Source organism: Podarcis liolepis (genome assembly GCF_965112155.1).
Source record: "Podarcis liolepis genome assembly, chromosome: 7".
NCBI lineage: Eukaryota > Metazoa > Chordata > Lepidosauria > Squamata > Lacertidae > Podarcis > Podarcis liolepis.
This window is the reverse complement of record NC_139561.1, coordinates 61,461,040-61,485,801: the sequence shown is the minus strand read 5'-3', so window position 1 is coordinate 61,485,801 and position 24,762 is coordinate 61,461,040. Positions and strand designations below refer to the sequence as shown.

General features: G+C 45.5%; 1 protein-coding gene and 1 long non-coding RNA gene across 11 annotated transcripts in view; one reads left to right on the top strand and one right to left on the bottom strand.

Annotated features, from left to right (window-relative positions):
* Nucleotides 1-24,334, bottom strand: part of COL16A1 (collagen type XVI alpha 1 chain) — a 131,600-nt gene extending 107,266 nt beyond the window's left edge. For 3 of the 9 annotated variants that reach the window (XM_083511546.1, XM_083511548.1, XM_083511550.1), the window contains exons 1-2: nucleotides 23,786-24,160; nucleotides 16,927-17,060 (exon numbers count right to left, since the gene is read on the bottom strand). In XM_083511546.1, coding sequence (XP_083367672.1) covers nucleotides 16,927-17,014 — 88 coding nt within the window. In that variant the 5' untranslated portion in view covers nucleotides 17,015-17,060; nucleotides 23,786-24,160. Of the gene's footprint in view, nucleotides 1-16,926; nucleotides 17,061-23,785 lie in introns of all 9 variants that reach the window. The other 6 variants (XM_083511549.1, XM_083511551.1, XM_083511552.1 and 3 more) reach the window with 3 other exon arrangements.
* Nucleotides 773-18,925, top strand: LOC310710718. 2 transcript variants are annotated; one of them, XR_014528214.1, is made up of 2 exons: nucleotides 773-884; nucleotides 17,854-18,925. It is a non-coding gene; the product is annotated as an uncharacterized lncRNA (long non-coding RNA). The 2 variants fall into 2 exon arrangements; XR_014528215.1 differs by lacking the exon at nucleotides 773-884 and adding an exon at nucleotides 7,418-8,463.
* Nucleotides 24,335-24,762: the final 428 nt, after the last annotated feature.

Sequence of the window (24,762 nt, the reverse complement as noted above, 5' to 3'; positions counted from 1 at the left end):
TGTTCTATAAGACTCACTTTTTCCCTCCTAAAAAGTAAGGGGAAATGTGTGTGCGTCTTATGGAGCGAATGCAGACTGCTCATCTATCCCAGAAGCCAGAACAGCAAGAGGGATTGCTGCTTTCACTGTGCAGCGATCCCGCTTGCTGTTCTGGCTTCTGAGATTCAGAATATTTTTTTTCTTGTTTTCCTCCTCCAAAAACTAGGTGCGTCTTGTGGTCTGGTGCGTCTTATAGAGTGAAAAATACGGTAGTTGTTTTAGTTTGTGAACTTTGCTTTGGAATAAGAACATGTTTCGCTTCCTGTCGAGTGTGTTCCATTTGTAAATTGAATCCCCTGCTGCTATGGGAAAGCACGCCTTGGTTTAAGAACGCTTTGCTTTAAGGACAGATTTCCGGAACGGATTAAGTTCATAAACCACGGTACCTCTGTAATACATTTGAAAGCTGCCCATATAACCTGCCATTAAAAATTAAGCTGCAACTTGTTAGTCTGTTCTTTTGTTTTACAAAGGGAAGTGCGTCTGAGTAACAATTACAAACAGAATTAGGGGGTGATGCCATGAACTTTGGAACTGTTGAGAAATCTCCATATATGCTATGACGCTAAGTCCTGCCTTGCCAAGACCCCATGTGAGATCCTTCTACTCCAGTGTGTTGCACTTTATTTCGGAAACGAAGACAATGAATAATAGTGTAGTATAAAGCAAATGACTCAGCCCTTTGATATGCATTTACCAGAAACCTTGTTTTCTCTTCATAGCAGTCCCACCCAACCGGCAGCAAGCCTGTGCTGAAAGCTGGCTTGGGTACAACATATCCCCACAGAAATTAAGCAGACGCATGCAAGACGCCATCACAACAAAGTGACTATGAGGATGAGCAGGTAAGCCCACCATTCACATTTCATGGTAGCCTTGATTACACTAGAGCCTTGCACAGACAAAAATCAAGGCACATGGATTGTGCAGATGGGGAACAGAATCAAGATGCAGACCTCTGGGCCAGTCCTACCATTAGGCAGGAGGCAGCTGCCTCAGGCGGCAGCTTCTGGGTAAGTGGGAAGGTGTTAGAGAACAGGGGGAGGTGTTAGAGCATTGAGAGGTGTTGTAGAACAGGACAGTGTGACTAATGTCTGCCCTGCATCTCCTAAACTAGCGTTCTCTCTTCAGGTGTGGTGCAGGATGCTGCTCATTACCCATAGTGAAGTAATATTCAGGTATCAGTCTTCCTGGCTTCAAAACCGTCTTGCCCTCTGACCCACACAACAAAATGTCCTGAACAAGCCTTGTGCAAGCATAGGTTGTGGCCAATGTTCGTCCTACTCAGAGTTAACCTGTTGAAATAAATAGGCCCATTAAGTTCAATGGGTCTACTCTGAGTAAAACTTAGTTGGAAACAACCCTTTTCCCTTGCAAAACAAGGGGCTCTTTCTGTTGATTAATGAAGGCTGCAATCTTAATAGAAAATCCCTTTTCTACTCAGAAGTCCCACTGGATTTAGTAGGGCTTATATACAGGTAAACAGGCCTAAATCTCATACAATTAGTCAACTGAGTTTGGATTGTTGTTGTTTTTAAAAAAGGAGGGTGGCAAGCAGTGCTTTTTTCTAAAAAAAAATGTTTAGGGGTACTCTCACTTTGACTCAAGAAAATCACCATTTTAAAGTTCAAATCAGGAAAAATAAATACAGTAAATAGACAAAAGTACAAAGATTCACAAAATGTTTGGGGGTATGTGTACCCCTGCATCCCCGCCCAAAAAAAGCACTGGTGACAATAAACCCTCATTTTAATCTCTCCATGAACAGGAATAAATGTGTATAAAATGTAGGTGATGCCATGCTCCACCCAGTTTCCCTTTCCCTCCTAACTATTTCTGCTACTGTTGTGAAGCTTTCTCTGTCCCCAAAGATTATCTAGTTATTTGCACTACACAAAAAAATACTCTAGATTTTATCAATGCGTTGCAATGTTGCTGAGATCTAAAACAGCCACCAGAGTAAGCCATGGCTGGAAGCTCCACTCTGCATACGCACAGATATCTTCCAGCTCCTTCAAGGTGCCTCTGGCAAAATGAGAGTTGATCCCTATCCAGTTTCCACATTAGATGACAACCGGGATGATGCATCTCTCTTGTGGATATTCTGAGACAGATAAGTAAAAGATGTGCACATTTTTTCCAAACCTTCCGCGTCATCCTTGCCGAGAGGCAAAGCATTTCTTCATCGCCTATGAATTCCACCCTTTGGCCAAGGAGCTCAAAGTGCCTCACAAGGAGTCATGTCATTTCACTCTCACAATGACCCAATGAGGTAGGTTAGGCTGAGAGCCAGACATTTCCTGAGGCTGCCCAGTACATTTCATGGCTCAATGGAGAATGAACTTGGTCTCAGTGAGCAAAGTCCTACAAGTTATCTATGACACATCGATGATCTCTAACTGGAAAATAGGGAGACCCCACTAATGGGGAGTGCCCCAACCCAAGTGAAAGTGGGTCACTCCAGCTTTCTTTCCTTCTTTCTTTTTAAGAAGAGAAAAATTAAGTGTGAAGTAAGAGGGACGCAGGTGGCGCTGTGGTCTAAACCACAGAGCCTAGGGCTTGCCAATCAGAAGGTCGGTGGTTCAAATTCCCACGACGGGGTGAGCTCCTGTTGCTCTGTCCCAGCTCCTGCCCACCTAGCAGTTCGAAAGCATGTCAAGTGCAAGTAGATAAATAGGTACCACTCCGGCGGTAAAGTAAACAGCGTTTCCGTGCACTGCTCTGGTTCGCCAGAAGTGGCTTAGTCATGCTGGCCACATGACCCGGAAAAACTGTCTGCGGACAAACACCGGCTCCCTCAGCCTATAGAGCGAGATGAGCGTGCAACCCCAGAGTCGTCCGTGACTGGATCTAATGGTCAGGGGTACCTTAACCTTTAAGAGAGTGAAGAAGTTGCAAGGGAGAGAGACATCTTCATAAACTATGGCGAAAACCTGGAGCATACCTACACAACAAACATCTTGTCAGTTTTGTACGTATTTAAACTTCATGGCTACCCCCTTCAAAAGAAAATCATTCTGGAAATTGTGGTTTGTTAGGGGGCGCCCAGAATGTCAAATTAGCGTTTAACATTTAGCATCTGTCATTGTAGTTCACTTACTGGATAGCTTAACGCCAGCGATCCATGCTCTGGAAACCTCCAAGTTAGGCTACTGTAAATGTGTTACACAATAGGACTGCCCTTGAAGGTGACTCCAAAGCTTCAGAATCTGGCTGAAAGTACTTTGCCTGGTGAAGCAATTTACATCAATTCTTCAATAAGTTCACCAGCTGCTTATCTGCTCCTGGGCCCAATTCAAGGGCTTACCTTTAAAGCCCTAAACTGTTCCAGTTTTGGAATACTCTCCCTAGAGGGATTCGCCTGGTATTGATCTCACAGTCCTCTCAGCGCCATGTTAAGACATCATTTGTCCAGGCATTTTAAAGAAGCTACATTCATCTTTGGTCCTCCTTTTTGTTCTTCAGCAGTTGTCTTTTAGCTTTTATTGTTTCGTGATGGATTATGTTATGCTTTTATTGCATATTATTGTTGTTCTTATTCAACATCACTTTGGGATCTGCTTGGATGGTGGACAATTTAGGCTCTTTTTTCTTCCTTCCTTCCTTCCTGTCTTTTCTTTTTTTAAGTTTAATGTATCTTACACAATTTTTTTTTTACAAGATTGAAACATAGTACAAGTACATTTCAGACTTAACCAGCTTTAGCAATATAAAATAAGATAATGTTAATAATAAGTCACAAAGAAAATGTTTAATATGACATTGAATCCATCCATGGTACATTACATTGTCCTTAGCAATATATGTGGTTGAAAAAACACAGTAAAAGTGGTTAAATATTCATTGGGGAAAATAAATCCACACAGTGGTATCTTGGTTTAAGAACAGCTTAATTTATGAACAACTTGGATTAAGAATGCTGCAAACCCAGAAGTAGGTGTTTTGGTTTGTGAACTTTGCCTTGGAATAAGAATATGTTCCGATTCCTGTTGAGTGTGTTCCATTTGTAAATTGAGTCCCCCACATGGGAAAGCACGCCTTGGCTTAAGAACACTTTGGTTTAAGAATGGACTTCTGGAACAGATTAAGTTCGTAAACCAAGGTACCACTGTAATCAAATACAAAGAAGAGGATTAATTTCACCCAATTCTCCACTACTCCTTTTTCCATGATCTTTGCCAGGCCAGTCAGGTGGCACCTGCCCCAGGAGGGCAGGAGATCTTAGCCTCAAATTGATGTGGTACTTTCTGCATTACTCTTACCTCTTTTTCCCTTGGCAGAAATATCTGTGTTTCTGATCCAATAAGGTTTTTTTTAATCTTTCGTTTCCTACTCTAATAAAATACTATATGCTTTTTTAAACAATTTAACATTTTCCCCCACTATTTCTTTTTGAAATCCGGAGATTGTATAACTAAACCCCTTTTTATTGTCTTCCTTAAAAAATTCATTTAATTGCCCATGGTGTAACCAACTTTGTAGATAGTCTTTCAGCTCATCATACTCTCTTAAAATAAAAAAACTTCCTTCCAGTAGCACCTTAAAGACCAACTAAGTTAGTTCTTGGTATGAGCTTTCGTGTGCATGCACACTTCTTCAGATACACAGTGTATCTGAAGAAGTGTGCATGCACACGAAAGCTCATACCAAGAACTAACTTAGTTGGTCTTTAAGGTGCTACTGGAAGGAATTTTTTTATTTTGACTATGGCAGACCAACACGGCTACCTATCTGCATACGCTTTTAGTTTGAGTTTACCTTCTTCTTCTTCTTCTTCTCTATGTCAAAAAAAGTAGAGACATCACCTTGCCAACAAAGGTCCATATAGTAAAAGCTATGGTTTTCCCAGTAGTGATGTATGGAAGTGAAAGCTGGACCATAAAGAAGGCTGATCGCCGAAGAATTGATGCTTTGGAATTATGGTGCTGGAGGAGACTCTTGAGAGTCCCATGGACTGCAAGAAGATCAAACCGATCCATTCTTAAGGAAACAGCCCTGAGTGCTCACTGGAAGGACAGATCATGAAGCTGAGGCTCCAATACTTTGGCCACCTCATGAGAAGAGAAGACTCCCTGGAAAAGACCCTGATGTTGGGAAAGATTGAGGGCACAAGGAGAAGGAGAGGGCACAAGGAGATTGAGGGCACAAGGAGAAGGGGATGACAGAGGACAAGATGGTTGGACAGTGTTCTCGAAGCTACCAGCATGAGTTTGACCAAACTGTGGGAGGCAGTGGAAGGCAGGAGTGCCTGGTGTGCTCTGGTCTATGTCATCACAAAGAGTCGGACACGACTAAACGACTAAACAAACAAAACATATGTCAACCAGCTTACTTTTTGGGTTGACTTAAGTGAAAATGCTTCATTGGGTGACAGCCGCCATGATGTTTTCTGCTCTAACAGATCTTTATATTTTTCCCACACTCTTATTAATGACTTTCTTATTATATAGTTTGAAAAGCCTTTATGTTTTTTCCCTTTCCCATACCATAAATATGAGTGCCAGCCAAATCTATTGTCGTGTCCTTCTAGTTCTAACTCTTCTTCTTTTTCCAATTTTATCCAATCCCGTATCAAAACACAACATGATGCTTCAAAATACAATTTCAAATCTGGGAGAGAAAAGTCTCCTCTATCTCTTAAGTCTGTTAATATCTTATTAAATGTGTTCTAATATATTTTAACTATTGTCGTTAACTAGTCTGTCATTGTCACTTTGTACTTGATGATGATGTTTTTTAAAAGTTGTAAGCTGCCTTGAATCCTGATTTTGGAGGAAGACAGGATATAAATACATTTAATAATAAAAAAGGAAGAACACAGGACTTCTACACAAAGCCCAGCTGGCTTATGGAACTCACTGCCACAGGATGTGTCTGTGGACACTGGCATTGTTTTAAAAGGGAAGCTCACAATTAGGCAAGCTCATGGTTAGCCAGGTTATCTAAACGAAAGAGGCAGTGTACCTTTGAAGACATTACACCAATGAAAACAAGAGGGGGGTACTGCTGCCTCTTCACCCTGAGATGGGGATGGGGGAGAAATTTGGTTCACTCCCTATTTTAATGTGAATCTACCCAATTCACATTTCACAAAGCAATGTGTAAACCACAAATCTGCACCACATCCATTTTGCAATGCAGTCCTGCAAGCCCCCTCCATGTGTCTATTATAGCATAGAACTATGTAAACACTAGGAACAATGCACACTAAAAAGCTGATGAATTCTAGCGGTGCAGAAATGTGGCAAATTGACTTCAGGACTGGAAAAATTAGAAATAGAGAGAAACTGAAATTTGCCAGATTCACCCCTCTTTCAACGCATCTGGTTGACTTTTCTTGGAATTAGGGTTAGGATGCTGAAATTAGGATGAGCTCTCTTTAATGTTCTTTGGTGTCATACCAGAGAGCTGCAAAGTCAGAAACTGACTCCTCCCTGATGAATGATCTCGGAAGTGCGGCATTCCCTGGAGTGTTGGCTTGAGCTGCATCATCACAGCCAGTGTGCAGCTGTGGCCACGGTTCACTGCAGCGTGTGTCTATAAAGAGACATCACAGCTCCCGAAAAACTGCTCCTGAGGGCCCTTCTGAGGTCCAGGCTACAACATCTGCTTAACATCTTTCTGCTAGGACTATTTAAACAACAACAACGGGAAGGGGAAGTCAATGTGCTAGCGTGGGCCATAGGATGCCCTTGGGAGATCATTTGGGGCACTTTCTGTGCAGCAAAAGGAGAGCGTAGAGCATTCTAGATAAAGAGCCAACATCACAACCATTTGGCCTTCAGCAAAAATCCACAATGACTTTGAGAGGGAAGCTGTTAGCTGCCACCCAAACACCTCCAGGCAGAAGGCAAGGGAGAAATGGTTCAAATCAATACATAGCAATGTGACAGAAAGAGTGAATAAAAACTTTTAAACTGTCTCAAGATGGAGTGTTTGGTGGCGGGATTCCCCACATCTACAAGTTGTCTCCAGATTTTGTCAGAAGTGAGATTCAAAGAAGTTATTCTTGTTCTGACGCAACGTCTGAGGAATTTCCAAGGAAGTCAACAGAGTTTCAATAATATGAACGAGGCTTGAAAGAAGAGTCGGGAAGGGGAGCTACATCTGGCCACAGCTGGCGAGGGGTGGAAGGGTCAAGTTCACATACTGACTTGAAACAGCAACAGGCAAAATCTTCTGGCCATTGCAGGTGGCTAGTTCTCCATTCTGCTTTTTTCCAAAATGACTGCTTTGAATTTTTCACTGTCCATGGAGGAGCCAAACAACTGATATGCAGTGTAGATAACATGCTCTGTGATATTTACAGGTAGCTATAGGGACCCTCTGATGCCAGATGTGGTATTGTCAGGCATTCAACAAGGTCCAGTGTTGACCACCAAACTTCCCTGACTCTAATAGCTGTCCTTCTGGCCCCAAGGAAGAGCACCAGTGAGCAAAGGGAGTGAGGAACAGGTGAGCACAGACAAGTAGAACACACAGGATAACAATACTACATTTTTCTATGGCATCTTAAGTAACTTGACCAAAATCACAATGGGTAATCTGTAGCAGAGCTAGAAAAACTGAAGGTGCCTTTCCCAAGTGCCTTGCTTGTTCCTAGCTACTGGTTATGCTTGCATGCAACACATAAACACATAGTTTGTTTTAGCCATAGTTTGTTCAACAAAACATGAGTCATCTGACAAAAGACAAAACAAGCCACAGTTGGAATATCCAAAGCTTGTTCTCCACTACCACCTGCTATTGCCTCTGTAGCTTAGTGAGCAGGTGGGGTGGGGTCAGGGACAAACAAACCATGGTTAAGGCAGGCTGTTGAGTTTGTACATAATGCTAAACCATAGTTAGAACAAGCCACACTTTATAAGCCAAGAACAAATTGTGGCTTCACATCATGGCATTATGTTGACTTATTTGATTCAGGCAATTGATAGCTTCAACCAGATTCTCCAATCAGGGTACATTTTCTTAAAATAAATAAACACTATAAATGCCATCATAAAACCATAGTAAGGCAGAACGAAATCGAGAACACCCACCTACCCACAATTTCCCCAAAGCTTGCCTTTTGCAAGGGAGATCTTAACTGCCTCTTTAAATTTCAAGGGGCATTTTCTTTCCTGCTCTCCAGAGCTGCACCCCCACATAATCTATAGGCACTGAGCCCTTCTTTTTTGCCAATGGTGGCAGCTGCCATGATAACTCAAAACAGGAGAAGAGGAAAACGATCAAGAACAAGTGGGGCAGTGAGCATACGAGAGGAGTCTGCTGTTTACCGCGTGCTTAGCCAATAACTGAGAAAAACAAGCTCATAAGTCAGGAAGACGGAATGTTTCTGTTTAATGCATCACAGACGAATGAAAGGAGAGCATGTGAAAGTTGGAGGGAGTGCAGATGAACTCTGGACATCATCAGTGCAAGCAGGTAAGGGAGAGGCTGCATTGCTAGCCAGTGGGGGACCCAAATTCTGCCCCTGCCAGAGACAGGCAGTATTTTTGAGGCAGCACAGCATTAACCTGAATAGCTTAATTGCCTCAATATATTATGCTCACTACCAGAGTATGTGAGCATTGGACAAATAGATATAGCAGGAATGAGCCCATCCAGGCAGGAAGCTATGATACAGGGCAACAGTTCTATCCATGGGGTTCTCTTAGGTCATTCTGCTTGCTCATGAACTGTATCCTGCTCTGTTGTATTCTATTTGGGCCTGAAATACAGGAAAAGAGCCAGCCCTGTCATTAGGCAACTGGTTTGAGATGAAAGGTCAGCCAATGGTTGGTAACTTAAAGGTAAAGGTACCCCTGCCCGTACGGGCCAGTCGTGACCGACTCTAGGGTTGCGCGGTCATCTCGCTCAAGAGGCCGGGAGCCGGCGCCGTCCAAAGACACTTCCGGGTCACGTGGCCAGCGTGATGAAGCTGCAACTGGCGAGCCAGCACCAGTGCCGCACACGGAAACGCCGTTTACCTTCCCACCGGAGCGGTACCTATTTATCTACTTGCACTTAGGGGTGCTTTCGAACTGCTAGGTGGGCAGGAGCTGGGACCGAACGATGGGAGGTCACCCCGCTGCGGGGATTCGAACCGCCGACCTTACGATCAGCAAGTCCTAGGCACTGAGGTTTTACCCACAGCGCCACCCGCGTGCAGTTGGTAACTTAGTGTGTTGCTATTATTGTGTTTTGACAGCTGGGGTGGGAGGAGGCACACATGACTGGCATTATCTTACTCTGGAGTAGACTACCTTGGTAGGGGTGGGGGCACAATTTGCTGCTCCATCCCAGGAAGCAAAATGCCTGGGCCTGGGCCTGGCATCAAAGTATCTTCAGCTCCAAAAATAGAACCAATAAGCAACTGCAGATGTATCTCCAGGCTTTGTCCTATTTGTGACACAGAACATCCATTTATAAGGTCCCATTTGGTTGGAAATGGTTTCTATAGCCACCGCTGAACCTAAGCCCGGAAATGTCACCTCAGGCACTTGGCAGAGTGAAGCAAATCTTTAAAAGGGGAGCAGCCTTCAGTGCAAGAGAGGCAATGGAAGAGACAGAATAAATAAGGGCCTCAGCAGAGCAGAAATGGAGCCCAGGGTCAGCTGCCAGTAACTCCAGTTACAAGGATCTCACGCAGCAGTGCTGGGGAAAGACCTTTCTCAGCCTGGAATGCTGGAAAGGAATGCCAAGGTGCAAATTTACATCAAGGCCACACTTGGGATCCTGTGTACAGTTCAGATCACCTCACCTCAAAAAGGAGATTGGGAAAGGACCAAAAAAAAAAAAAATAGGCATCACATAGTTAAATTATGGAACTTGCCCCCACAGGAGACAGTGATAGCCACCGGAATGGCTTTAAAAGAGGGTTGGAGGAGGAGAGGGCTATCAATGACTGCTAGCCCTGATGGCTCTGCTCTGCCTCCACAGCTGGAGGCAGCAATCTTTCTCAGTAACAGTTACTGGAAGCCACAGGAGGGCAGAGGGCTCTTGTGCTCAAATCCTGCTTGTGGGTTTCCCACTGGCATCTGGTTGGCCACTGGGAGAACAGGATCCTGGACAAGGTGGGCCACTGGACTGATCCAGCAGGCTTTTTGTATGTTCTTGATCAAAACAAGGAGTTCAAAAAACTTCCCTTTGAGGAAAAGCTACAACATTTGGGTCTTTTTTTAAGAAAAAAGACTGACTAAAAGGAGACTAAAAGGTGCATATACATGGGGTGAAGAAAGGATAGAGACCCCCCCCTTTCATAATATAGTCAAACCTCTTGCTGCATTCGGTTCAGGTTACGTCTTTTCAGGTTGCGTCCCACGGTGCCCCGGAAGTAATGGAATGGGTTACTTCCAGGTTTCGCCGCTCATGCATGTGCAGATGCTCAGAATGACATCACGTGCATGCGCAGAAGCGGCGCATCACAACCCGCGTACGCGCAGACGCGGGTTGCGTTCTGCTCATGATGCAAACAGGGCTCCAGAACGGATCCCGTTCGCAACCAGAGGTACCACTGTACTAGAACTAGAGGCCACGCAATGAAGCTGAATGCTGGGAGATTCAGGAGAGATAAAAGGAAAGACTTCTTCACATAGTGTGCTACAGTATTCTGCCACAGTATGTAGTGATGGCCAGCGGCCACCAACTTGGATGGCTCTACAAGACAAATTCATGGAGGCTTAGGCTATCAATGGCCATTAACTATGATGGCTAGGCCCTGCCTCCGTCACCAGAGGCAGTAATGCTTCTGAATGCCTGTTGCTGGGGTCAACGAGGAGGAACATGCTGTTCTCCTCAGGCCTGGCTTGCAAAAATCCCTTAAGCATCTGCTTGGCCATTGGGAAAGCAAGATGCTGAATGAGATAGGCCTTTGGTCCGCTCCAGCAGGGCTCTTTTCATATTCTTATGCTAATAGCCACTGTCAGGCAGGAATAGACAATATTGTGCAGGATAGACCAGCGATCCAGCTCAAATTCATAGCTTCAGTTGGGGAAAGGGGTCGGGCTGGGAGAGAGGGACTGCCAACTAGATTAAAACATTCTGCAATAAATGAAAACAAAAAACCCTGTTGTCTGGAGCCACCATGGAAGATGTTACATTCTCCACCCTCTCCTTTATCCAGCAGAGGAAAGCAACTCACCCCCCCCCCCGCCCCACCCCAAGACTTGAAACAAAGCTAGCGGGAGCCACAGATGTGCTCGGAATAAGTGCATCTGCCACTGAACAAAGACAGATGCATAAATGAAGCACTCTGTGCCCAAGGAACCAGAACAGATTGCCTCCAATTGCAGCAGGCTCTGTGTTTGGAGTCTCAAAGGGCCTTGCGGGGTTATTCCTATGCTATCGCTGCTCTCCTCTTCTCGTTTGACCCTGCGGGAGCTGCATAACTATACATGCCAATGAATTGGCTCTGCCTGCCATTGGCTTTGGCTCCATCTACTGCTGGTCTCCCTGCTTACCACTCTGCCAGTATGTCTGGGCACCAGTTCTCCCTGGCCTCCACTTACATACCCTCCAACATTCATCAGATGGAAATAAGGACATTTCTCATTCCCTCCCCCCACTGACCCCCATTTCTCTCCCCCAGCCTGCACAGCATTTCCTATTGGAAGAAGGGCAAGTACCACCACCGCTACACCAGCAGACATGCCCACCATCCTGAGAAAACCCCTTAATCCTGATTTGATTTCATTGCATTGCATTGTATTTTATTCTTTGGTAGATTTACAAAAAAACACCCACCCACCAATACAGTGGAACCTCGAGTTGCGGGCGCAATCCATCCTGGAGGCACGTCCGCAACTCGAAGAATTCACATCCAGAAGCACGGTGCAATTTAGCGCTTCTGCGCATGCACGAAGCATGATTTAGTGCTTCTGTGCATGCGCGAGCAGCGAAATGTGGAAGTAACCGTTCCGGTGCTTCCAGGTTGCTGCGGGACGCAACTTGAAAAGGCGTAACCTGAAGCAGATGCAACATGAGGTATGACTGTAAATAAATTTTAGAAATGGGCAAGATTAGACACAGATGCCTAAAACCTTTTTTAAAAATAAAAATAAAAATCAAGACTTGCGCTCTGCTCCATTCCCCCTTTCATCCTGCCCAGAGTTGCCTTGCAGGGCTGGGCCTCTCCAGCAATTGCAGCCTCTCCACCTCCTCTCCCACTCTCCAGTGCTGCTACAACCTGCCCAAGGGAGGAGGCTGGCAGGCAGAGGCAACGGGATGCCTCCTTGCAGCCGTGGCTGCCACTGCCACTCAGGACAAGTGCTGGCTTATGACCTGAGTTCAGTGCTGGCGGGGGAAACTGGGACATTCTGGGATCAAATCAGAAGCCACAATGGCTTTTGTAATTCTAGGACTGTCCCTGGAAAATATGGACACTTGGAGGGTTATGCACTTAGCGTTGGAGTTGCAGAAGCCCCCACTGGGTAAACGTAGTGGGGATTTTAGACTGTAGGCTCCTTGGGGACTGAGGATTGTCAGTTTTGCTTATGGTACAAAGTGCCGTGTGTATTACCAGCACTGTAAATATGACCAGTGGACTGGAAGGAGGTAGGGGTATCTGCTCACTGAGTACCAGACACATTTAAAAATTATGAGGGAGGGAGGGGGGAGGTGTGAAGGAAAAGGTGACTCATGTTTGATCTGTCAAATCCTCTCAGCAGTCCTTCAGCTCAAGATATCTTGCAGGCAGTTTTTGTGCAGAAGACTGTCAGGGAGTAATTGAACCATCCTTTAATCCAACAATAGTTTTTCGGTAATGCATCGTGTGTTAATTCCACGCCCATCAGTGTTTGCACAACAGACACCTCCCAGTTGAGTGTTGGCTGGCCTTCAACCAAAGATTCTGTTCTTTTTAAACAATCCATATGTAAAAGTTGCCCTCCAGCTCCTGCCCATTTGTACCTCTCCCTCCTGCCAATTCTCCCTTTCTCTCTCCCTGCTATCCTTTTCTTTCTTGCATTCCTCTGAGCCACTCCCTCTTCCAACTCTGGGGAAGGTCTATATAGCTCAGTGGCAAAGCAAGTGCTATGCATGTAGGAGGCCTCTGGTTTTGGAGACAAAATACTGTATCCCCGAAGACCAGTTGCTGGAAAATGCAAGAGAGTGCTGCTGTTGCACTCAGGTCATAGGATAATAGAATAGTAGAGTTTAAAAACATCCCATGAAGGACATTCCACCACCCAGGGGTGAATCTAGGCTTTCTTTCACCCAGGGCAAAGACTCAGTTCAGCACCCCCACATGCAAGTTTGCACACATGCATGCACACCCCTCAACACATTTGTTGAGCATAAGATGTTCCCATACAGGGCATTTCTTACTGGATTCTTACTATTATAGTGGAGCAGCCTCCAGAGCACTTAATGCACACTTGTTCCATCAATGACCTGTTGCAGAATAAACTCACAAAAAGCATCTCTGGTCTGGAGGGGTCCAGAGTGGGGTAGAAATCTTGCCACCGTTTCCCTTGTATGTCAGAGAGAGAAAGAATCTACACTTTTGAAACATAGGAAGCTCCCAATACCTGGCTAGATTATTTGTACTTTTTGCCCATTACTGCCTACAATTATTGGTCTTTTACATCACCTGCTACCAAATCATTTTTTTAAAAAAACAACAACAACCCCAGAGATTCTGGCATTTGGACACAGTATCGTGTGGCGCTGTGGGTTAAACCACAGAGCCTAGGACTTGCCGATCAGAAGGTCGGCGGTTCGAATCCTTGTGACGGGGTGCACTCCCGTTGCTCGGTCCCTGCTCCTGCCAACCTAGCAGTTCAAAAGCACATCAAAGTGCAAGTAGATAAATAGGTACCACTCCGGCGGGAAGGTAAACGGTGTCTCCGTTTGCTGCTCTGGTTCGCCAGAAGCGGCTTAGTCATGCTGGCCACATGACCCAGAAGCTGTCTGCAGACAAACGCCGGCTCACTTGGCCTATAGAGGAAGATGAGCGCGCAACCCCAGAGTCGTCCACAACTGGACCTAATGGTCAGGGGTCCCTTTACCTTTATCTTTTACCTTCTGCATACAAAGCATTATCCTCTGACACTAGCAAGTTGGAGTCCCTTCTCCATCAAGCTATCATTCCCTTCTTTAATATTTACCTATATTTGGGGTTTCTACATTTTCCCACTGCAAAGAAGCCAATTTTGTGGCAAACATGCACTTTTGGCCCCCAAGCAGAAGCAGAGTGCCTTCCTCCCCCGCCACCACCCATCGCTCCACGATGCTAAAGTTGGCCTTTCCCTGGCTAGATATAGCAGCTCCCCAGGAATGGAGACCGAATTGGGGATCTGAACTGAACGGACAGATATGCACATCCAGTTATGATAACCCAGGCGGGGTGCTGGAGTCCATTTCATATTGCTGCATGGACAGCCCACGAAAGTCTCAAGAGGCCGCCTGCAGCAAAATGCCAGGAGCGATGAAGGCAGCTATCAGTCATAGCAAATTGTTGCTGAACATGCACCTTGGAGCACTTCTATCCGTCAGTCGGAGATGCCAGCAGATTAATTCAGCAACGAGCCGAGGTTTATCTTGCCTTTCACAGCTGAATTTTGCCCTCCAGAGTCCTGCACGATTGCGGAGGTGGTGCAGAAATCACAGTGTTTTCGGCCTGGGATTGATCCGGAGGTCACTGCAAGGACCTTCACACCTGGGGACAAGATTGCCTCTCAGATGTTTGTGGCAGGCAACACCAGGCTTGCAAGCAGTAGAAAACACACACAAGGCCCTGCAGTTCCTCTTGCTGGAGGCTGACACATGGACCAGTTTTGCAGGATGGTCAGCAGTGTGCACAAGTGCAGTAGCAACTGTGAAGCTGAAGTTAGCCAGTGGTCACAAAGAGGCCCTTTCCACATGCTCAGGAGCATTTTCCCTTTGTTTCTTATTTTACATATTGGTACATGCCACCCCAATCTCTGAGTGGTGCAAGATTCCAGGGGTACCAGGTGTGCTTACCAGGATCTGTGTCCCCTTTTGGACAATGGGGCACAGCAGAGTCTGCAGTGTCTTTATGATATATGGTTTATTTGAACATATATACAACTTGTGCCTAATGAAGGGGGTTCTGAGCATCCCATCCCATGAGGGGCCAGCCTCTTACAAAGGCAGTAGCAGCCTTGCCCTGCAGCTTGCCTTTTCCTGAGAACAGTCACATCCCACCTGCTCTAACCTTGCTAACCTAAGCCCTGGTATTCTGTAACACAGAGAGAGGCCCCACTCATCTGTATTCCCACACCTAGTTCTATGATGCTTTTGCAGTGCTTACACCCCCAGACTCTCACCTCAAAGGCTGACTTCATTGCCTTTGAACCCATGTTGATTTCACAGGATTAAGAATGTCGGACACACAATCCAGCACACTGGGTCTGACTTAATGAGCCTTCACACATGCTAATTAAAGGATTAACAGAATATCACACAGCTTAAATACACACCCAGAAATTTGACTATATGACCCTTGAGATCCCTTCCAACTCTATGATTCAATTATTCTACCTTAAATACACATGAATCTGGCTATCATCTCTAAGGAAATTAGCTTTGACATCCCCAAACCTTAATTGAATTCTAGCACCTATCAATCTATAACATTATCAGGGGGAGCAGCCTGATGTTTTGCATATTCTTCCTCTGCCTCACCTTCCTCTCTTTCTTCTGTTGATTCCCTGGTGCTGAATTTTAAAGTGTAAGCTCTTTGAAGCAAGGGCTTGATTCCATATGCGATAATGGGGTGGATAACCAAGTTCTTGCCCCAAGGCCACCTTCATCCTTGACACCAAACCATTGTATTGCTGCTCACACCTCAATCTCCAGGCAGCAAGAGATTTCAGGGGTTCCTGTGCTTGCCCCAGGGTTCCATTTCCTTGGAATGAAAAGTCAATGGAGACTGTAGTGTCTTTAGGATATATGGTTTCATTTACACGTATATACAACCTGACCATAGGCTGGAGGGGATCTCAGCAGCAACACCCCAACAGATCTTGCTTCCCCATTAGGGTTACAGGGAAGCCCCAAGCTCTTGGGACCAGCACCGAGCAAGACAAGCCTCAGTCTTGACAGTCTTGACACTTCCAGCATCAGCCAAAACTCACATACAAATCTCTGGCCATTGTACTGCTGCTACCTTACAAGGTGATATCTCTTCCAACTAGGTGAGGTGAGGGGGTGTTACTCCCATTTGTCTCTATGGCAACCTCTTTGGACTAGTAAATGGCAGCACTTAACAGGCCGGCTGAGACCATAACCTTAACAAAAGTTAACCAGGTCTCCTCTTGTAGATTGTAACCTCACAGTCACATGATCACAGGTTGGAAGGGACTCATGGGCATCATCCACACTGACACCACCCCCAACCTATAACAGTATGTTAAGAAAATTAAGGGGGAAAGGCAGCCCTAAAAGACATTGCCACCTCACACAGTGTTGCGTGAATTAGCCACAGTAATCATCAAAACGATTTGGATCCCATCTTTCATTGGTGTCATAGTTTTGGAAGCTTTCTTTAGTGCCAAAAGGATTCGCATATATTCAACACTGAAACTTGAATTAATTAATGCTGAGAACTGCTGCAACTCTTTCAGTTGGATGTTTTTCAGTTTGCTTTGCTGGCACTTTAATTAACGGTAGGGCTCAGCTTTAGTTCATTAAAAGTTACACATTATTTCCAGTAGAATCCTGACTTCACTTACTGTAAGATGTGAAAAGGGAAAGCGTGTACAAAGCCAATCTGCCTCCGCAAAGGGTGCAGACACCTGAAACCCAACATTCATTCCAAACACCAGGAGCCTGGATCCATTTCTGTGGATTTCTCTGACGTGTATCGCACAACACAATCTTAGTGATCCATCTACATCCCATTAAGGAACTGGCCATCTGTGTCGGCCATGATGGTTCTCTTACCTTCCTGAGGAGCAAGCAATTTCCCTCCTCTGCTGGTGCCAAAGACGATGCCAAACAAGCACAAGATGGAAAAAGGGGTTCCCCACATGGTGGGTCTTTGGTAGCCCAGGAAGGCACTGCTAGGAATGCTGCACCTAGAAGAGAGAGGGAGCAGATGTCAGCAAGGGCCCCTTGAGAAAAGAGAAGGGTCAACCTGTCTGCCATTTCATTGGAACAACAAAAGACCCACCTTCTATCTCAGCAGCTAATTATCCCTGCTCCTCCCCTTCCCAACCCAGTGGTTATATTAGCTACTAAAGGGGAGATAAGATGAGCAGACTATGATTCCCTCCAGCTTCCTCTGTCTGCTTCAGGAAGAGCATCAGAATTCAACACTCAGAGCCTGGCTATTTAACACTACTTTCCAAGTGATGACTTGGATCTAAGTCAGGGTAGCCAACATAATGCCCTCCAGATGTTTTTGGACTCCAACTCCCAGCAATCCCATTTGGAGGGCACCAAGTTGGCTACTTCTTACCCTAAGTGGTGCTAAATTAGGGGTACACGACTGCTCTGTACAACCTCAAGGCATGCCACCCATCCTTTCAAAGCCCTTTAAGGTGGTTGCAAAATTTCAGTCCTGTTTTGCCCAAATTTGCCTCAAAATGTCATTTTCAGCAATATCCACTGGCTGCAGCGATAAGCCTGTGGTGGTTGTGTGGTGGAGTGTGTGTGTGTGTAATGAGTAGAGCCCAGATTAGCTGCTACATCTGGAAAGCTGCTTTCAGGGAATCGTGGTTTAGCGTTGCACAGCTTCTGTGGACTCCTTGATGTGAAGCAATTATGGGAGCCTTCTGGTGCTAAGGGATGAGCTGACAGGTTATTTTGTAGAATTGTTTGTAGTTCAAATTAGTGTCTCCTCTTTTCTTCTTTTTTATTTGCTCTCAGTGGAAACCCTGCTTACAACCCCAGCCTCTGGAATGACGAGTCTTCTGGAAGAAGGTCCATTATGACAGGGGAGAGCCGAGTAAAGGAAGACCAAGTGTCCCCGACTCATTTTTGGCTAAATTTCCCCAGGCCCAATTTTGCTCCTGGCCTGTACCTTGGATGAAACTTCAAACACAAGAAGAAACTGGTGTGTGCAGAGGGGGGTTATTTGTGCCAAGAGGGGCGAGATGTGTGCCAGTGTCCAAAAAACAGGATAGAAATATTTTTGGGGTGTGTCAGGATGGTTAGCAAGGCTGCAACTGAACTTTGGAGGACTGATTTTGCCAGCTCAGGAAAGAACCTGCTGTAAACTCCGTTATTATTCCAGTAACCAGTCGTGGCACATGAGGAATGGTGTTGGAGAGGCAGGGGTTCCCTGTTTGCAACCATGTTCCTACTTGCTGAGCTGGGGTGGGGTGAACCTGGGGAGCACAAGGTTTGTAGCCATGGCATCAACAACCAAAATCTATCCCGACCCTGCTGCTGCCCTGCTCTGTCCCCTTCTGGGCAGGCTCATCTCACAGCTACTAAGATTAACTTCCCCACTGAAACCTGATGAATTTCCATATAACTAACTTTGGTTGGAAGGAAATCAGCCCTGAGTGCTCACTGGAAGGACAGATTGTGAAGCTGAGGCTCCAATACTTTGGCCACCTCATGAGAAGAGAAGACTCCCTGGAAAAGATCCTGATGTTGGGAAAGATGGAGGGCACAAGGAGAAGGGGATGACAGAGGACGAGATGGTTGGACTGTGTTCTCGAAGCTACCAGCATGAGTTTGACCAAACTGCGGGAGGCAGTGGAAGACAAGAGTGCCTGGCGTGCTCTGGTCCATGGGGTCACGAAGAGTCGGACACGACTAAAAGACTAAACAACAACAAGAACAACTTTGGTTGGCTTGTCCCCTGTGGGTTGTATCCAATGTTAGTCCTATGCAGAGTAGACCCACTGATGGCAATTTCAATGGGTCCACTCTGAGTACCAACGTAGTTGGAGACGACCATATGTCTTTAATACAAAATGTTAATTTACAATGTCTCGATATCCAGAAATCATTGGTTGTTTAACCTCTGAATGGATCGGACTATGCCGATTCAATCAATCAATCAATCAATCAATCAGTCATTTCATTTCTATGCCACCTTTCCAAGGTTAAAACCATGCTCAAGGCGGCATGCAACATATTAAGAATTATGTAAGTACAAACATAATAAAAATAGGCATAAGCAATAAACAAAACATCAAAAAGCACACAACCAAGTTGAACAATTTCCGCATAAATCGTAAGATACAAAATAAAGATACAAAAAAAAAAAAACCAGTGACAACAGCAACAAACCCACCCTCACTAAAAAAAACCCTAAGCAACACCCCAGCCCAAGATAAAGGTCAGCAGCCTCAGTTTTTGTAGATGGAGCCAGTCAGGGCCTTTCCTTCCCAGCCCAGGTGGGAAAACGCCTGCAAGGCAGAGAGTAGGTCTTTCAGGAATCACAGCCAAGTTTCCAGTCTGCGGATGGGGGAGGGCACCAATTTTGGACCCTTCCTCTATGTTTTCCTCAGTAGGGGGAGCACAGGAGGAGGTTCCAAGTTCACAAGAAGAGCTAAAAGCATCCAAAGGCATCCAACATCCTATTCACACAGTGGCCAATCAGTAACCAGCCACCTACAACTGCTCCACTATGTGTTTTTTTTTTCTTCTTCTTCTTCTTCTTCTTCTTCTTCTTCTTCTTCTTCTTCTTCTTCTTCTTCTTCTTCTTCTTCTTCTTCTTCTTCCTCCTCCTCCTCCTCCTCCTCCTCCTCCTCCTCCTCCTCCTCCTTTCCTATAACCAAACTTTCCCCTGCCCATCTCAGGCTGGACCAACTATTGCAGATAGGAATTTACACACACTTACCCCTGAATGCTTTTGTAAGTCTTATCAAAAGTCTTCAGACTTCCTTTGAAATCCCTCACATCTCCCTTCCATCTCCAGATTCTGCTCAGTTTTTTCTTTTGCCAAACCACAGTCTCAGTTATGGTATTTATGGGATACCCTTTGTAAAATGGTTTGAGTCTCCTCAGATTTCTCCTAGGTTTAGTCTGAAGAGAACAGTGTTGACTCCAGGTTTTGGAGGGACTCTGGGGAAAGGACTCTCTGTGACCCCCCTCCCCCAGTGATCCTACCTCCTCACCACACCAGGTCTAGGGGGCTCTTGTCAGTGGGCCCACTCCTGGGGTGCAGTCCCATGGCTTAAATTTTGCCCAAGTGAAATTCCATCACACAGCTTTTTTGCCCAAGTGAAATTCCGTCACACAACTCCATCTTTACTTCCAGGGGGAATGTCTGGACTCCCTGGAAGCTTGCTGTGCCTTTCCAGAGACACAGAGGTTTAACCTTCTTCTGCAGATTATGTTTTACGAGGACTTGGGAGCGCCTGTAGCAAAATAGCCCAGGGATTGTGCACACATTCCTAACCCAGGGAAACAAGCCATTCTGAATAACACCGGGAAATTGGAGATTTATGAAGGGCCTGCCCAGGAGTGAACTGTTGAGATATTTTATTTATATTTATTTATTGAAAGCATTTATTTACAGCCCTACATAAAACTCACTTTATGAGTCCCCTAACACAAATGTAAATAAAAAAAGAGAGTAAAGCTATTTGGTTAAAACTACTGATGAAGCCAGTGTCAATAAGGCTGAGGGAGGCCACACTCAAACTGTGAAGCTAAGTCACATGAACCATGGTGCAATCGGATAGGAACAATGTCCTACAAGTGGTAGATGTGTTCAGTGGTGCAGGGATTTTGGTCTAGAGTAGTCCAAGTAATTACTACTGTAAAATCAAATTGTGTTTCTAGATCCAGGACTGGTTCTCCTATCATTTCCCCCTAATGAATGGCTTGATATGCCTTATCATTTGTCTCTTAGCGACAGCTAGAATGGAAACTGCCCATCAATGGAAACAAGTCAACATGCTTCACTATTCAAGGATGGTGGACCATAATGTGGCCAGAAAAAAATTGACCCAACAGCAATGTGTTTTGAGGGCTGAAAGTAAATGCGATAAATTAATCTGAAGGCAGTTGGAATCCCCATTTGTGTCATTAGCCAGGCAGGGAGACCTTATAATACCACCAACTACTAAAAAACATAACAAACCAAACCAAACAAACAAACAAATCCCTTTTGGCTGGACCTATTACCCAGACACCTTCTTGATTAAATTGTTCCTACAGATTCTCAAGCTGCTCTTTATCTCTGGACATGACCCTCTGGGCGTGATGCCTGACACTTCTTTGATGTGCACTGTTATGTCATGTCCTGTTTGTGTTGTTATTGCATCCTACCATATGCATCACTATGCAACACCTTTTAGAAAGAAAGAATATTTTTTTTAAAAAACACAGAACCTGCACATAGATAAAAACAGTAAGTAAGAGTTCAATCCACAGAAGAGACACTTCAGCAATTTAAAAGGCCTGGGAAACCCAAAGTGTGCTCTGCCTGATGTCAAAAGGAAAACCACATGGACGCCAAGTCAGCATCCTAGAGATCAGGCAATGATCCATTGTCAGGGTGCTACAGGCATAGATGCTGCCTTCCTCATTTGCCACCTGCTTCACCTCACACCTGACCAAGGCAGCACTTGACGAAAATATTTAGTGAGTGGCCTAAGAGGGCACAGGCAGATCAACACGGGAGAAAGCATTCTGTCAGGCCCCCTGAGCTCTAAGCCCTTTAAGGCTTTGAAAGCAATTACCAGCACTTTGAATGGGACTCTGAAGCAGAGGCCAGCAAAGCTCTTTTAAATGCATGGGTTATAGCCCAAATCAATTGCCCCAGCAGTTGAAAGATTTTTGAAATCTCTCCAAGGCAGAGGCTTCCACCTCCTCTGCCAGCGCTTTCCCACTTAGCGCTGCCCAGACTCCCCTGTGAGTAGGGAAGTGGGGTGCCCCACCAGCTGGCACACTCGTCGTCATCCCTCCTACCTTGGCTACCTGTGCAGTGACTCACTGTTCCCTTCTAGTTTTAAAGCTAACCGTGATGTTAGAAGGACATCCGCACCAGTCTTTCCATGAACCGTAGCTGATGCCAAGCCACATTTTGCAACTGTGATTAAAAGAACCAGCTTTACATGCTTGGGTTTGGGCTAATTATTGGGTAACTAAAACACCAGTGCAGACAGAATGTTAGCCACAGTTAGCTCCAAAACTGAAGGGGGGGGGGTGGAAATAGGACACTGCAAAGCATTCCCAAACAGCAGTCCATGGTAAGCTCTGCAATGTTCCTACACATTTAGGAGAACTTCAAGAATGGTGAGCCAAATTCAGATGCACATTTATGTGCTGCATAAATGAAACACAGGAAGTTATGCAGGTATCTTGGCCCCTTCAAAGTATACATTGCTTTAAATAATTTGGGGGACCTGACTCTACCTATGCAGTCATCAAGCTTAATCTCTGCAGGGGTGTTTGCACTGGATGGCATGAGGAACTAAGGAGGGGCGAAAGGAGGGGCAAAGCCCTCCATTTACACTTTGTGCCAATTTGACCGGTGCTCATTAATAAGTCTATCCTGTTCTGTTTCCCCATTAATCTGTTTTTCTATATAAAATCTCTACAGAAACTGGTATTTAAGCAAGTTTTTAAATGCATATTTATGTATTCCTATATGTAATTTGTTCTACAATATGCACATTTGTATGCAATTTGGTGCTTTCTGAGCCAAGATCACAAAAATCCTGAGAATTCTGAAATCAGAAGGTTAACTATGTCCCAAGCCATGTTTGGAAGGTGTGGGTTAGGTCAATTTGCAGGGCATTCATCTAGATGACCCTTTGCGTCCCTTCCAATCCACCGTTCAATTGTTCTATGAATTTGCTGAAATACCTGGGCCAAACAAAATTCTCCTCCACCCTATGCCAGGCCATATCCTACAGTGAGCAGCTCCACAAACTGGCAAAATAATAATAATAATAATAATAATAATAATAATAATAATAATAATAATAATAATCCTGGTTCATTTTAGCTGATCTGCCTTGAAGCAGGGGGTGGGAATCTCCAAAGTGATTAAGTTTTAAATGGAGGGAAAAACTTGCAAGGCACCATCTGGAGATCTGCATTTATGATCCTCCTTTGATCCCAGGTTGATTGATGTGTCAAATGAAAGGGGGAGGGAGGGAATTCACACTCCTGTGTAAATTCTGCAAGTTAGATAAATAATAAAAAGGGGGCCTCACATAGCCCACGTTACAATTTCCTCACAGGTGTGTGTACAGAAAGCTTGTGCTAAATCCCCTTCCAACAATTACCCCTTTTCTTCACCTCCTGTTAAAGGTGCCCTGTTTCCAGAAGGATACAGTCATGCTTTTTGCTTGAAAAGAAGCTTCTCCTAAGAGGCAAGGATTCCTCTCATTGCCCCCCTTAAAACAGGATTTATTGCACATAAAGCACATCTGGAGGTGTTTATGGAAAGGTACATGATGCATTACAAAGCCTCTGTCTTTGCTCCTCCGCATCTCCCTAAGCTTACACTATACAGACCCACACCCAACAACACAGAGCCCTAAAGCTAGGCAAATTTAAGATAACTCTGAGAGCTGCTTTTTAGGCGGGTTCTGGAAGGATTTCATCCAGGAGTCAACCATGGTGATAAAGCATGAGATCCACGGTGGTATGGCAAACTTGCAGCAGCTTAGCTAATCACCTCCCTAAGCTTAGGTGGCCTGAAAACCGTACCTGAAAAGTTGTCTTCCAGCTGACACCCCCCTCCCCCTGCTTTGCTTCAAACAGCATCCTTGCTTCAGCAAGCAAAGTCACCCAGGAGCAAAAAGTTCTCGCAGCCCTGCAAACAGATGTTCGAGAGAGAGAGAGAGTTCTGAATCAAACTGGGAGGGATTAGTTCTCTTACCTGTCGGAGGTGCTACACACAGCTGGCCATATTCCTAAGCAGTGGGGGAAGAGGAGCGTTGGAGAGCAATCGTGTCCCCAGCAAGCAAGCAAACTAGCAGGGAGCTTGCAGCCCACGTCACCATCAGATCTGGCAAGCCTCCTCTCCAACTTTTCAGTTGTTTGCAACTCCCCCCCCCCTTTATTTTTGGCTGGTGTGCAAGACAGAAAGAGCGGAGAATCAGTGGAGCAGAGGCAACGAGGAGAACAGATCCCAGCTTCTGCTGCAGAGCAGGCTCGATGGGGTCCTTACAGAGTTTTTGACAGCTCAGAACCCAGATAGCTCTTCTTTTAGACTCTCCCTCCTGAGTTGGAAAATTGAAGGTTCTCCCCCCCCCCCGCCCTGCCCCCCCCAACTGCCTTAAGCGCTTGAGGCTGCCTCTGTGACGAAACGCTCATTCTCTGCCAGGCCCCTGCGCTGGAAGCAAAGAGCTATTAAACGTGCCGGAATGCCAAGAGAGCTTAATCAAGCCCAGCTGGGACAGGAACAAAGGCCTACAGGCAACGAAAGCCACAGCCACCTCATCCGCTGCTCTGCTCTCTCTATAGTGCTCTCTCTCTCTCTTTGCCTTCCTAATGTTTGACACGTCTTAATGAGCTTGTTCAGGGCCAAGGAGTTGCTGCAGGTGGAAGCCAAGCTGACAACCCGTTCGGATGCCATTGTCATGGGAACACGGGAAGCTGCCTGAGGTTGAGGCCTTATCCACTTTGTACTTTTCAAGCAGTATCATGCCACTTTAAACAGCCATGGCTTCCCCCAAATATTTCTGGGGACCATAAGAATACAAGAGAACCTGTTGGCCAATGGCCCATCTAGCTCAGCATCCCATTCTCAGAGTGGCCAGCCTGATGCTCGTAGGGAAAAAGGCAAGCAGGATCTGACCACGAGAGCCTTCTGCCTTACCTGCTGTGGTTTCCAGCAAGTGGTATTCAGAAGCA